Here is a 15,276-nt window from a genome sequence, read left to right as displayed (position 1 = left end):
ATCCATATATATATTTGCATCTGTCCAGCAATTCTCTCAAATTACCCTCCTTTTCACACTGTTGATTTTAATTTATCAGTCTTTTCTGGCTACATTTCCTTTCCTTTTTTGCTACATTCTTCCTTACCTTTCTACTAAGAGCATCTCTCATAGGAATGCAATTTCATTACAATTTTCATTGCCTTTTAATGCCTTTGTCACTCCATAGGTATAGGACTGTGGTAAAATATAAACTAACACAGCAAGTTCATAGTTCCTTAACTTTCCTCAAAGATATTGCTATCGATAATTAGTAATAATCTGAAAATAAACCTTGAACCAAATTATATATTTTCTTTCAAAGATAGAGAGTAGATTGATACAACTTATATTTAAAAATAGTTTTGACTAGTTTAAAGAAAAGTATTGAGATAATTTGGATGCTTGAAGAGAAAGATGATTTTTCAGCTGAGGATATGATACTGATTAATTTCTCTATTTTTTTAATAATAAAAGTATTACATTCCAAATTTAAATAAGAGATTAAACATGTAAAATTGAAAGTATACATTAAAAACTAAAACTAAAAATGCAAGAAAAGTTTGAATAATTACATTAATATTTAAAGAACTTTAGGTATAAAGTTGAAAATAATATATACATTATTTGTTTGAGGAAAATGGTTAAAGATCCACTGATCTAGGCAGCCAAAATAAGGACTATTTAGATGGCTTGAATTTCAGTTTGGAAGGGGGATTTTTGTGATCCACAGACCAACATTTTTAACTCAAGGGAGAGCCCAGAAAGAATAGATTTTAGAACAGGGCATTTGGTATCAACATTCAATAAAATAAAAACCTTGTCAGTGTTTACGTCTGAAGTTGCTGGGCTTTTGGGTCACTACAGGCTCCCATTTAGGGCTAGCTGGTGATCTACAATGAAATCCGTATTTTAGTAGGGATAGAAGTAATCCACTCGATGTGCTAATGCTGTAAGATATCTTTCTGTAGGCAGTTGATTTCAATCTGTAACCAAAGTGTGTTTTCTGTATCTGCTTTGAGAAGCAGCCATCCACAGGATTCAGGCATAAAAATTCAGCCCACAATATCAGCAAATAGAGAAAAAGACATTTCCCCTGCAGGCAAGGCTGAGACTTGACAGTAAAAGTATTCTTTTGAACAAAGGATTCCTCAGGTGTTTTGAGAAGTGAAGAAAAAATTGCTAATTTCTTTTCATTCTTCTTCAAACACAGAAATACATTTGTAAGTTCAGTAATAATTTCTGTACTGCCGGTTACTATTTTTTTCCTAATTTACTTGGCTCTAAATATCCTCTGAATAAATATCTTCTTTGTATTCTTATTTGCTCCTGAAACATACAGCTATCTTCTGCATAATGATAAAAACTTATTACTATAAATGTTGCTTGTTTTTTTTTCTCAAAGCTGGAGATTGCATTCTTTTACTCGGAAAAGCTCTTCTCTATAGAGACTTGCATCTATGCAGGATTCACTGCCTTATGTTCTTCAGTGATTCATTTGTTGCTTCTGTTGAAACATCTCAGATTGCAAGTGTTTCATAATACATCATCTGTTGTAATGCAGATGAGATATTGGTGTAGAACTGAATTTTAAACATTATCTTACTTAATATTTTAGTCTTGCAAAAAAAATAGGTGAGAATTTTATGATTAAATGGTCTTGACAATAGATGTTTCTATTCATAAAGTCAGACTCGGTAGGCTGCTTGTGTTCCCTAGGTTCAACATACACTAGAAAGTATCTGGGAAGAAAACTATTTAGAAATTATAGTCCATATTCCTTGAATTTGTTAAATGCAATGCATGCTTAACTTTGGATACTAGAAAGAAAAAAAAAAAAACACCCAAAAAGCCAACCTGCCTTTCATTGATTTTTTGTTTATTCTTATAATATAAATGATGTTTTGTAAACCTTTCTGGCATTAAAAAAATCAATATAAAAATACTGTAGAGCTTTTATCAAAAAGGACATAAGAGCATTCTAAAGGGCAGATGTAGATGCTAATGTATGCCACCCTGAACTGCCAGTGACAGACAACTTTGAGGGCCAAGGTTTATTGCTCAGGACAGCAAAATAAATTTTTTAAATTGTTTGAGACCTATGTATAACCAATATAAAGTCACAACCAGAATGGCTAATGCTGCTCATTCCACTATCTTTGGTAAGATTAATGACAGCAAAGATGAAATAATAATAAAGACTCTATTCTAGTGTTTCCCAAAATGAATGGTCATTATAGTTGAAAAGAGATATTTTAGAATCTAGTAAAAATTTGCTTTTTAAATATAAAATATGTTATAACCCTTCATGACAATTGCTGTTGGAGAATGCATGTGTAGCCAGAAAAAAAGACACTGAAGTTTTTCAATCCGTTTATCACTATTTTTTTAAAAGCCTTTCCTGTTGACAGAAACAACAGACTGAAGTTTATAACATTTGTCTAAGCAGGCTAAGATCCAAGCCACAAGAAGTGATAGATTTGGTAAATAATTTTTACAAGAGGTCATAAAATCACAGAATGGTTTGAATTGGAAGGAAACTTTGAAGGACATTTAGTCAACCATTATGAATAAAAGTAAATTGAAGAGGAGCAAAGAGATAATTTTAATTCCTCTTAAAGTTTTCTGGAGTTTAGTTCACAGGTGTGATACTAGGAATTAATTCTATGGAAAGGATCACTGAGAGTACTCAAAAGATGTTGGCAAGTTTACTTCATGTAATGCATTATTTATATAGCAGACAGAAGAAGAGCAAAGTGTCATGTTAAATAAAACCTGAAAATACAAAATTAAAGAACTGAGGTAAGTAAGAAAGAAAGAAAACAAAGAGAGACAAATGGTTTCATGCAAACAGTGCATCTATTTAAACCAAGATTGTGATGAGTCTACAAACGAATAGAGGAACTTCAAACGATTGAGGGAATGATAAAGAGAGTGGACGGTAAGACAAGACTAAGCCAGAACACTTACAAACATAGTGGCAGCAGCACAAAAAAAGCAAGGCACTAAATTAATATTTCAAAACATAAAACCATCAGATTTTCCTACCCGCACAGCCAGGCTGAATTGAAAAGGCAACTAAGGTATAGAATTGCTCAGCAAAAATTCAATAGAATAAAGATCCTAAAATACTAAAGATATGTCAGAAACTCAGGTAAAGGAAGTTGGCTTATTCATTGAACTGTAAAGGTTGTAATTTTATGAGTTGTCAAAAGATAAGTTTATTGAATCAAAGTTATAGATCTAGGTGTTTCATTAGAATCGTGCTGATGTTCAAGCACCTGGTAAAAAAATCTGCAAAACTTGGTACCTTTTTACAGGACAGGAAAAAATTTCCCTTTCAAAATTATGCTATGCTAGGCACTCTAGAAATATATCAATTAAATACAGTTATTTCCTACCTTTATTTTTAAGCCCCTAAATTAGATTGATACATTTTTAATTTAACTGACCCACAGTAATATGAAAGCCCCTATTTTTTGGAGGACAGGCAATTTGAACACCTTAGAGACTACTAATTACAGACAGAAAGCTCATCAAAGATTGAAAGGGTAGTAAATAGGAACAAAGGGCTTCTGAGGATGGCTGCCTCTTTGGTTCTAGTATTTCACACCACTCTGTCTATCTATCCTTCCTGTGTTCTGATTTTAATAAAGCAAACAGGGGAGTGGGAATATAAAATACTGTAAGCTTTCCTTAATAGTTTTCTAATTGAGGTAATAATCTGAAAACTGAGCTTGTTACTGCTTGAAAATAAATGTTTTAAGGAACACAGAAATTTTAGTGGTTTTTCAGCGCCTAGTGTTTTTTTTTAATCTGGTAAAACTGCTGGAACCTTAGAACAAATACGACATGCCCTGTTTATATAATTAAGTCTGTAAAATTTCAGTTTATAAAAAGGGATTGTTCATAAAATTTACATGGTGTTTATTATATAAAAAAAATAAAAAGTTATCTCCTTATTTCAGGAAGTGCAAGACCCATAGCATGGAATAGTAACATACCAGGGTCAAAAATTAAGCACAGCCTGTGAGCTAACCATGAAATAGCCTGGAAATGAAAGCATAACTATGTAGACAAAATAGAAATGCATCTGAGCTCAGACTGGTAACAAATTTTAAAACAGGACTAGGCCAACTCATATAATTAGACAGTTCACTAAATATCTGGATTGATCAACACTTGGCTTCACACCATCTCACAATATTCAAGATTGCCTACATCAGCTCTTTTTAATCCCTCTTAGTTCCAAGGTGAGCTGTATTCCTCTCACTCCTGTTTCCTGTCTCCCCTTCCTTAGCCCTCAGCAGGACGTTCTGTGCCCCATATGCTGACGGGTGGCTGTGTGGCAGGAGCACGCTTGGACTGACCTGAGAGGATCACACTCTCAGCTGCTGCATAGACCAGACAGATTATACTGCTCAGCCTTTCCCAAACCCCACTGTCTAACACTGGAGCTGGACCTCACCCAAGAGAACCAGAAACTCCAGCACAGAAAACCCTGTGTGTTAAAAATCGCCGAACAGCAGCAGGGTAACAGAATATACACTGAGAGCAGTGCTGCTCTGTGCTGATAGCAGTAGCGTCAGTACTGCTTAAAGGTGTCACAGCTGCCTCCTTTGGATTGGATACTGGGAAAAATGCCTTCCTGAAAGAGTCCAGCAATGGAACAGGATGCCCAGGGAAGGGGTGGAGTCACCACTCCTGCAGGTGTACAAAAGACATGCAGCTGTGGGACTCAGGGGAAAGGTTTACTAATGGACTTTGCAGTTCTGCCAGGTGGACTTGATCCAAAATAAAATGTCCACGAGTCTATAATCTTAAATATATTAAGATTTTTGATGACTACAATTCTCTATTGTAGTCACCAAAAGCATATGATTATGATTTTATTGTTTTCAGCAATGATTATTTTTTATCTGGTATTATCTTTTCTCTTAGAAGGGGAGACATATTCTTTGGCACGATAACTTTTTTCTCCAGTAGGTTCCATTCCAATACTTAGGGAAACAGATTATCTGCTATCTCCTGTCCTGCCTTAAACATTCATGTTTCAGACCTTTAGCAGTGTTCCATCATGAAATTTTACAGGATATATCAACCACATATGTCTGTCAAAAACAATTTAATTAATGCTTCTTGACATTTATTAAAAGCACTACCTTTATGCTATTTGTATCATTGTGTAAAAACAATAAGGACATTCACACAGTGACTTTTTTTCCTCCATTAGAAAATTTTGAGATTAGATATGCACTATGCATAATATTTATTTTGTGTCTCTTAGAAAAATATATACTTAAGTTCCACTTATTTTTCATCAGAAAAATATTGTAAAATTCATAATAAATTATAAATAAGAAATATTTCTACTGAACCTGGACAAGTAAATTTAAACATTAGTACCTGAAACAACACCAATTCCATCATCACAGTCATAATCAGAGACTTCACTATCACTGATTCTTTTGGATCCTGGAAAAAGAAAAGACATGTATATTTTAATTCTTGTAAGTTAAAACTATCCTCTAAATTTATGTATGGATTTCATACTATACCATGATGCATTAACATCAGCATATAAAGGTAATTATTCATGTTATAATTGTTGAACATATATGACTGCATCGATTATTTCAGATAAATCTTTAAAGTAATACAAAATGAAATGCTAAAATACATCTCCACCACATTGCTTTTATGAAATATTTTATATAGTTTATATTCATTCCATATATACAGATATTTGTATTCATTCTGTACAGAAACTGACATCACATATACAAGGCACCATCTCTCCCCAAAGTCTCTGAATAACAGAAAGATTATGAATAGCAATAATATTAAATGCATGTAGTACTTTCTTGAAGTTCTTAATAAGGATTATTAGGACAAAAGGCAGCTTCACACATATAGTGTGCCATAGAACACAAGAAAACTATTAAATGTATACCTGCCAAAATATCTAGAGCTTAATTGGCAAAAGCACTGAGTTGGCAAAAGATTCCACTTCCATGAGTAGAGCCCAAATGTTGGTCATACAGGAAAAGTAAGTATGTCAGGTTTTGTTCAGCCTAAATTTACTTCAATCTTCTGTGGCATCTTTTAACCAGTATTTGATTGCTGATATCAGGGTTATACACTGGTATGCAACTGAGAATTATTCATTTATTTCTTTTAAATGTCAAAAAAAAAATCCCTGTTCTTCAGCAAGATGATGTGTCTATTTTATGTTTCTGGGCATCTAAAACTGGGTAGTTAGAAGGCAGAAACTTTAATTGTCACCACACTTCCAATCACGTGCAAGATTTTTTTCTTGCCTCAGGACAATTTTTCTGAAAAATATAGACACAAAAATACCAGTAAAAAACTTGGAGTAAACCTGAAGAAGCCCAGGATAAAGCAGTCATAATGCTCCATCTGGGTGAGTGGCACAGAAGGATGTTTACCCTCCTCTCCCCAAAAAAATACTGAGAGTGGTTTTGACAAAAATAAAGAGTTTTTAATTTAAAGAAATTTTAGAACTTATTTGAATTATAAGAAATGCTGTCATTTTTTAGACTGTTGAACATTTGTCTACCTACTCACTAGAGGATAGTGGAAAGAATAGCAGAAAGAATGTCCTTACAAGATCTGAGACTTCTCCTAAGCCATCCTGTTTACAAGAAGCAATTAACTTATTCTCCACAAATTAATGTAATTCATTTTTCATCATAGTATTCTCTTGGCCTCTATAATATTCTATGTCAGTAAATTCTGCAGTTTGAGTATGCATTGTGTGAATATATTTTTCACACGTTTTATTTCTATTATATAATTTAAGAAAATGCCCTCCAAGTTTTTATATTCTGAGAAACATGAATCGGCATTCTGTGTTCTGCTATAGTTATCTCTTTGGTTTGCATTTTTTGAGCTGAAATATTCTTTGGTTCCTTTACATATGCAAACCATTCCATATTTCTGATTGTTCCTGCTGTATTTGTTTGTATATTTTCTATTTGTTCTGTGCCTTTTAGGAGAAGTCAGAAGTCACTGCAGCAATTAAGATGTGGGTATATGAATTTGTAATCTAGACTGCAGACTATTTCTTTGAGGATAAAAATTTTTCAGTTTAAAATTTATTCAACTAAAAAATAGTGCAAGTGTGAAATGTGCTAATTCTTAGAAAACAATATAGCCTGCCAACACATTATGCAATTTCAGTAAAAAAATTTTAATTGGGGTTATTTAATTGCACTAAAGGTTGATGCTTTCCTCACAAATAGGAAATTAAAATTAGTTCAGGGAAAGTCATGTAATCCTTATATGGTAGCTCAATTTACTATAAAATTTTAGTAATAGCCATGCTACAATTGGCAGGGTACAAGTATCTTTGAATTCAAGAAATAACAAGTAAAGTTTTTCTCTAAAACAAACAATTACAAGCAAGTGATGACAATTAGCACTCAAGAAAACAACCTAGAAGATGAGGGCAGAAATTAAGGAAAAAGTTTCAACCTCCTCTGATTATTTTCTTAATTATAGTATTACAAAGGCCCAGTCTCTTTTTCCCCAAAAAAAGCATCCAGACCACCTGTGATGCTATACCTGTTCCCATTTTCAGGAGAACCTTCTACTGCTGTATTGATACACGTGCCAGTGAGCAAGAAAGATTAGTCTCCATTCTTCTTAGCCACTGATTCAAATCCAGGTCTATTAAATGAGGACAATATTTGTGACCAAATACTAATCAAGAGAGCCCTATTAGCTGGCTGGGCTTTGGCTGGGACCTGAAAGGCAAAAGCTCCCAAAGGGAGTGCAAAGAGGTGGGATTCTGTCTTTGGGTAATCCTGACACTGATCTTGCAGTGGGTTTGATGTGCAGAGATGCCAATGATGTTACTCAGGCCCTATCAGAGAGAGGATTGTGGAATGGGAAAATGAGGGCAATTGAGTTTGCTGATGCAGATCACGTGGCTGCTTGGAAAGGTTTTCATCATGAAAGATGTAAAAAGGCTGAATCAACTATGATTTGAATAGATGTCATTTACTCATCAACTAATTCATTCTTATGAATGAATCTAATTAATTACAAGTGGGGTTGCTTTTTATTTATGTTTATATTTACAGCTAAGTACACCCACTTTAATATATTTTTAGAATATTATATTCTGCACTCAGGAGGAGATATTTGCATCCTTGAGGATGAAAATAGTCAGCTGTTGTCACAGTGGGCTCTACACTTCCCAGCTGTGTAGCTAAAATTATATATTGTAGTCACAGGATACATCTGGCAGAGGAGATTAAGCTACAACAGACCACGGGTATAAAAGACAGGGTTCTCTCTCTCTCATTCTCCCTCTGTCTTCTCAAGCCACATCCACCCATTCCAGAATCTCCTAACATCTCATCTCCTAACATCATCTTCCAGGATCTAGAGATCTGCGCTTCAGGGAAGAGCCAGTGCAAGAGAAAGTGAAGGGGCCAGGATTGAGACCTGCCCAAAGGATGGGAGTAGAAAAAAGAATAAAAGCAAGGGAAGAATCAGATTTCAGTGATTTCTCAAACTGTCTTTGCCACTGAAAAGAGGAGAGTCCTTGTAACACCTGACATCCTCAAATATGAAAGCTTCATCTGTAAGATGAGATATGAAGAAGCTTGTTCAGCCGAAGCTTGTTCTGCTCAGATCATCCACTCTATCTTCTCAAGCTGCTGCAAGCCAGCTCTAAGTACTAACTGATTTAAACCAATAGAAAAAAAATAATCACATTTAAGTAATATTTTTCATTTCCTTACAAAAGTTAATTTAAATGATAGTAAAGAAATCAGAAAAAAAATTAAAGCAGAATTAATGACTTGGTTTCATCTTTGCCAATCAATATTTTCAGGAAGGCGGAAGGAAAGCAATGCTATGTCAATTAAATATGTAATATCAAGAACTACTGCCTGGAATACATAATTTCTGCAAAAGAATCAGATTATACATATTTAAAACATTTCCATTAACTTCAGAAGTGGAACAAACTAGAAAGTGCACAGGTCAAAATCTTTTATTGAAGCAAGTATTTGTAATGTCAGTATAATTGCTATCATATTAGTTTAAGATTTCTTTGAATTTTTGCAATAGTAATTTCAGCTGGTTTATATTAATTTTAGATGATACTTTTCTACCTATTGATGATGTAAATCTGAAGATTTAGGCATGTGCCCCACCTTAGCCATATTTTTTCAAAGTACTACTTCATTAAGTAATTTGGACCACTGATTACAAAAAAGAGAAAGAACAATTCATATTTTATCTGTGAAGTGTGACACTGAAGCCTCTCACAAATTATTGCAAATTAATATTGTGAATTAAACTGTTATTTAGTATTTAGTTAATATCTTAAACTCTTTGATATATACATTATAAAATATGGTCCTAAAATCAAGAGCAAGGAATTTAAATCCATTCTTATATAAATTCAGAATTCACTAAAAATCTTATATTCAAGGATACTGTCTACATTAAATGAATGCATTGGTGCCAATGGTTTTTCTGTAGTTAACCCACTACTTTGTAGTTTGTTTATAAAACTTTATTGGAGGTATTATTCACCCTTTGTCTGATAACTAGGCAGTAATAAATGGTAAATGCAGACTTTCAAATCCCTTCCACCCAAATTAACAATTATTACAATTAGGGACAGAAGGCAAAATAGATGCCATGCTACTGTAACCTGCAAAAATGCCTTAATTCAGCATAACTCCAGCCTCAGTGTCAAAATATATATTTTTATTCCATTTAGCAAGTTTGAGTATCAATAAAATGTTTCAGGGGATAGTTTTCACTGGGGACACTGGAAAACCTCCCCATCAGAACCTGCCAACATTCATCATCCTCCTGCCGTTCCACCCCTCCCTACTCCTTCCCTGCAATGCTGCTCAGGCTACCACCTCATCCAGCACAACAGCTCTGTGAGAACACCTGCACAGCAGAACTGGAAGCTTACAACACTCACAGGGTTGGGGAAAAACCCTGTCACCTAAAAAACCATTAGGACTATTATTTTAAATTTTAATTTACCAATTTATTTAATTTTTTACTATTTGCATTTTTACTTTCTATTACACAGGAAGGAATTTATAATACAGTAGTTTCTTAGTATAAAAACATTTCCATTTTTCACCCTCGGGGATGAAGTAATAAAAAGTAAAGAAAAAATTAGGTGTTTTAATTCATTTCATTAAGGAAACAGTTTTGGTTTTTTTTATAAACTTTCATGGGATTAAATTTTGGTGGCCATGGAAGCATTAACAGCTTCTAAATAAAAAATAATATGGGGACAATTGAAAAAATGTTCACAGGATATTCTTTGGTTTTCCCAAGCCTGTAAATGTTTCAAAAGCATTTGGATAATGTATTTAATAACATGCTTTGGCTACTTGTCAGCACTGAATGGCCGGGCTCTTGGACTAGGTGATTGTGGTAGGCCCTTGCTAACTGGAATATTCTATTCTATTTCACCAGAATCACATTTCCTTCCATAGCAACATTCTAAATAATTGGAACTCTCCCAGATGAATGAAACAATATGCAAACATAAATATTTTCTTACAAAGCAACCAAAAATCTGTGGAGCGTTCCAAAAAACCTTCTACCTTCCACATGACAACTGAAGACGGCCCACAGTTTTTCTTAACTCTCTTATTAATAAGGGGGGAAATAATACAAAATACCTTCTGTGCTTCATATGGTCCCAACAGAGATTTCTGATAGACCTCAAGAAAACAAAGGAGGTTCAAAGCTCTACTAAAGTGCATATGACCAACCAACATAGATATCAAAATGAACTAGGACAGGGAATAGAATGAGAAATAAAATTAGTATGAGTCAGTCTAAATACAGAAGGAAGTGCAAATTTATGGCTCAGGAATTCTGTGCTTTTCTTGTGGGGAAAGCAAAAAAAAGAAAGGAAAAAGAAAGCAGATTAGGCTCCCAATCCTGTTTCTTACAATGCAGGAAGATTTTACAAGGTTTTGTGGACTCCCTGGGGCAACCAAGGGTGGTGAAGCACGCTTGCAGTTCCTTCCCTGGAGTTCACAGAAGGCCTTCACAACCATTTAAAGTCACTTAGCATGGCCTGTTTTTCTTCAGAGTGTTCAGAGCTGACATATAAGCAGCCCCAAAAGAGTCTCATAACAACTGTTTTAAGAATTTGCTCTCTGATATCCATCCAGCCTGTGCCCGAGGGTCCTTAGTATGAGCTAATTTCTCATGCAGCCCTGCTGTCTCCATGTCAGTCTGTCACTTTATCATCCTGCGCATAATAGTGGAGTTTTGAGGCTTTCAACCAACTTCATCTACACTGACAGAGGAGAATAAATATCAAATTCTATTAAGATCTTTTAAATTGTTAGAATAGGATAGATGAGAAAGATAAAAGAGAGATATCACTTCTAGATAGAAGAGAGAGATACAAACTGGAAGTCCTTAATCAAAAATAAACTATCCAACTAAAATTTGCAGCTAATCCACAAGTGTGCAAGTCCACAGATGCTGCACCAAACTTGGTCTCTCCCCATGCAAAGATATTGTAAAACATGAGAAGAATGTGGGATTATTTCAAGAGGGAAAGGAGTGGAAGAAATATGGGAGACTGACATTAGATGTAACGGAAAATGGATTTTATTAGTACTACTATCAAGAAAGTTCTGCTCTAAGGGGGTTCTGTTTCTCTCCACTGTGATATGGATCTATTTTCATAACAATGTGAGTTTCATTTTTTAAACATAACTAAAAGATAATTAGTTGAACCAATTCTCAAAGAGATTCCAATAATTAAAACTGCAAAACCTGCAAAACGTCAATGCACTACAAAATTTAAGTTGGTAAAACCTGTATGTTATTAATTTACTTATATTTAATTAAGGCAAATTCCCCAGATAGAGCTGGATTTGTAATGGGGGATTTATATCAACAAGAAACTGTAAAAATATATACCAGTGTAAATACTGATTTTGCCAGTACTTCACTTACCCCATGTCTGTATTCTAAAAATACTTACACTAGTTCTCAAACATCTGCAATACAATAGCATTCTTTTTAATCCAGTTTAAGCAAGATAGCATTTTCCTAGTATAGTTAATAAAGCTCACTACAGTTTTCCTACCATAGCTCTACCTAAAATAAAGGCAAGAAAAGCAAGTATGGTGTTACAATATTGTTCCAATATCAATACTGAGACATTAACAATAGAGAAGGAAAGCCAACAAAAGACCTATTACTGAAAAGCAGACGAGAAAAGCCAAAGAACTTTTATGCAATTTAGTATCTGCACAGTAGGTAGCAAAAGCACACCAATAAAATATCAAATTAAATTTTGCACATATATGGAAGCAATAAGCATTTCTGGCATGCTGAAAATTTACCTGAATTATATGAATATAAGCCTTTATCTGGAAAACAAATATTGAAATGAAGTAGTGTCAGGGAAAAATACATGAATCAACACATGTAACAGGGATGATTAGAACCTTAAACTTTTTTTGTAATTGCTGCCAGAGATTGAAGAACTTGATAGTGTAGGCCACAATCCTTCAAAATGAAATTCAAGCAGCTAAGAGAAATTAAACCACAAAAATGCCAATCACTTCTGGATCAACAGTTATACACTATAGCCAGAGATCTGGTAGAGCAATTTCAGTAATTTCCAATTTTGAAATACAATCGCAGACTATTATTATAAGTGTTTAACTTTTTAAGGGCAAAATGTATATTCAGCTAGGCATACAATATGAGCTGCTACCCTTAATAATATCACATGCTTCTGTTGGAACCGCAATACTAGCAGAACTTTCTCAAGATGTAGTTTTGAATCCTACGTTAAATTTAACAGACTGAAGTGATGTGCCAGTCATTCTCCCTCCTGCTAGGTCTTGATCAGGTAAATATGTACATTCATGAGAACTTTAATTACATACTGTTGTTACCACTAAATTTTAGAATCCTGATATGAGCTCAATGATTAAATACTTGTAATACCTGATTTATTGTTTGCATTCCTTATGTCTGATAGGTTTATGTATTTTAGCTTTCCAAACAATCATACCAAGTTTTCTAAACTGAACCAAAAAATAGGAGGTGGATATCTTGACAATTCTGGAAACATGAAATGTTAATTGCATTCGTAGATTTTGAAATATGAGTTCCATAAGATGTCATAATACAAAGAAGGCAGGAAGCCAGAATAACATTAATAATATCTTCTCATTTTATTAATATTTTTATTCCTTGTAATTAAAAAGCTCACAGACACCATATTAAACAGAAAAGAGTGCCAGTCTGTAAGTAAATGATGCACCTCTTATGATATGATATGACAGTGTTGGAGAAAATTTCAATTTCTTGCCAAATGGTGCTGTTAATGGATTCACTGGATGACTAAGTGCCTTCTGGCAACTCACACATTTTCTGCCATCCAGGTACTAACTATTCTAATATGTGGATCATATTACTAAATCACCTACTACTTACAATTTCTAACTATATTTTCAACTTTGGTTTCTTGATAAATGTAATACATTTTTATGTCCCAGACCCAGAATTCCACTAGGCAATATAATTTCAAAATGAATGATGGGGTTTTCTTCAGCATATCTTACAACCTTTTGGATGTGATTTATTGTGTAACTTCTCTAATACTTGTATTCTTTTATACTAATCCCTTCTGGTTATGTACTTCATTAAAAATGAAAATTATTTGGCTACAAAATTATGAAAAAATGCAGGTTAGGGACTTTGCCTAGTTTACCCTGGTAATACCATGTGTTACCTGAACACCAAAGGCGGAAGCGTGCCACATGCCCACAAAAAAATCTATTAACAGAGTCTAGAAATTATTCATCTAGTTAAAAATTATGGGCTTTCTGAATTAAACTGCTGGATAGATCTTCAAAAGTGTAGAGCTTCTTGAAAGCACAAGAATATAAAATTAGTGAGATTATAATGGCATCAAGGACTAAGAAAGGAATGTTTGTTTCTATATGGTAACAGCACAGAAAAGAAGAAACCAGAATAGTATTAAAACCATCTGAAAACTTCATTACACAACAGAAGAGTAGTTTAATAACATGATTTTATCAAGTATCAGACAAATAAAGTAATTCTCTTAAACTGCTTCAAAACAGGTTTTTTAGTATTTTTGTAGCTTAATTAAAATTCAGTAAATTAATATCCTAAATTAGTTAGAAAAAGACAAATATTTTGATAGTTTAAGGCCTTTTTAGACATCCCTGTATCATGTTAAATACCTTTTAATTAAAGTATTTAATAAGCCATAGATGTACAATAAATATAATAAATAAATAATAAATGTACAATAAATACAATACTGGTATATATATCCATATTCTGTGAACAAAATATCAATGCATGCAAACAAAGATAACATGCCCAAGGCCTATGCTCCATTCAAAGAAAGATAAAAACTAAGGAAGAAGCATGAAAGAGAAAATTAATTGTCATTTTGGCTCTCTAGGGTAAAAATCATACAATAAATTAATCATGGCCTGTGCCATCTACCATAAAATGCTCCATATTATAATTTGGAGAAAAAGTCTCTGATGCATGTGTCCATTAAGTACAATTCACTTACCTACTAGTGAATAGTATTATTATCATTTCCTCAAGTCAGGTTCAGTGAAATTCACTAAAAATTATCGTGTTGACTTCCCAAACTCACAACAAACTAACAGGAAATTGCTGAGGCAGCAAGATCCAGATTCTGCAGTAAAATGAGCCTCTACAGAGCTCCAAGGAAATGAATAATTTTCAGTGGAAGATTTTCCATCATTTCACAGGGGCTTATATTTCACAGATTAAAGTTTCAGATACATCTGTAATTGAATTATTGTTAAACTTTAATGATTTTGGTACTAAAAAATGTATATTTTAATGTTCTGCAATATAGACTTGATAGCTTTACCATTTAAAGAATGGAAGAGAGGGATTAAATTAACAGTTATGACATTCCTCCTTGATCAGATAGTAGAGCCACAGAACATCCAAAAAATAAAAATTGTCAGCACTCAGCAATGACAAGTCCATTTAAAAATGTTTTTCAAAAATTAATAAGAAATGTGATTATTTATTTTTTAATTCAGTCTATCAGATTGATTTTTTCTAGTCAGATGTAATAATTTTTTTCATGTTAAGGTCTCAGCATTGCTGCAGAAAATACAGTCTGATGGAAAAAAGTACAAAGTAAAAAGCTGAAAAGATGACAAAATTTTTCATGTT

General features: G+C 33.5%; 1 protein-coding gene across 50 annotated transcripts in view; it reads right to left on the bottom strand.

Annotated features, from left to right (window-relative positions):
• Positions 1–15,276, bottom strand: part of RIMS2 (regulating synaptic membrane exocytosis 2) — a 447,420-nt gene that overhangs the window by 164,643 nt on the left and 267,501 nt on the right. For 32 of the 50 annotated variants that reach the window (XM_072924886.1, XM_072924904.1, XM_072924905.1 and 29 more), the window contains 2 exons: positions 12,408–12,434; positions 5,425–5,493 (listed from right to left, as the gene is read on the bottom strand). In XM_072924886.1, the coding sequence (XP_072780987.1) occupies positions 5,425–5,493; positions 12,408–12,434 (96 nt within the window). The remainder of the gene's footprint in view (positions 1–5,424; positions 5,494–12,407; positions 12,435–15,276) is intronic. The other 18 variants (XM_072924887.1, XM_072924890.1, XM_072924910.1 and 15 more) reach the window with 1 other exon arrangement.

This window comes from Taeniopygia guttata, chromosome 2 (assembly GCF_048771995.1).
Source record: "Taeniopygia guttata chromosome 2, bTaeGut7.mat, whole genome shotgun sequence".
In the NCBI taxonomy this organism is placed as follows: Eukaryota; Metazoa; Chordata; class Aves; order Passeriformes; family Estrildidae; genus Taeniopygia; species Taeniopygia guttata.
Note: the sequence above shows the minus strand (reverse complement) of the source record. Positions and strands in the feature narration are given on the sequence as shown.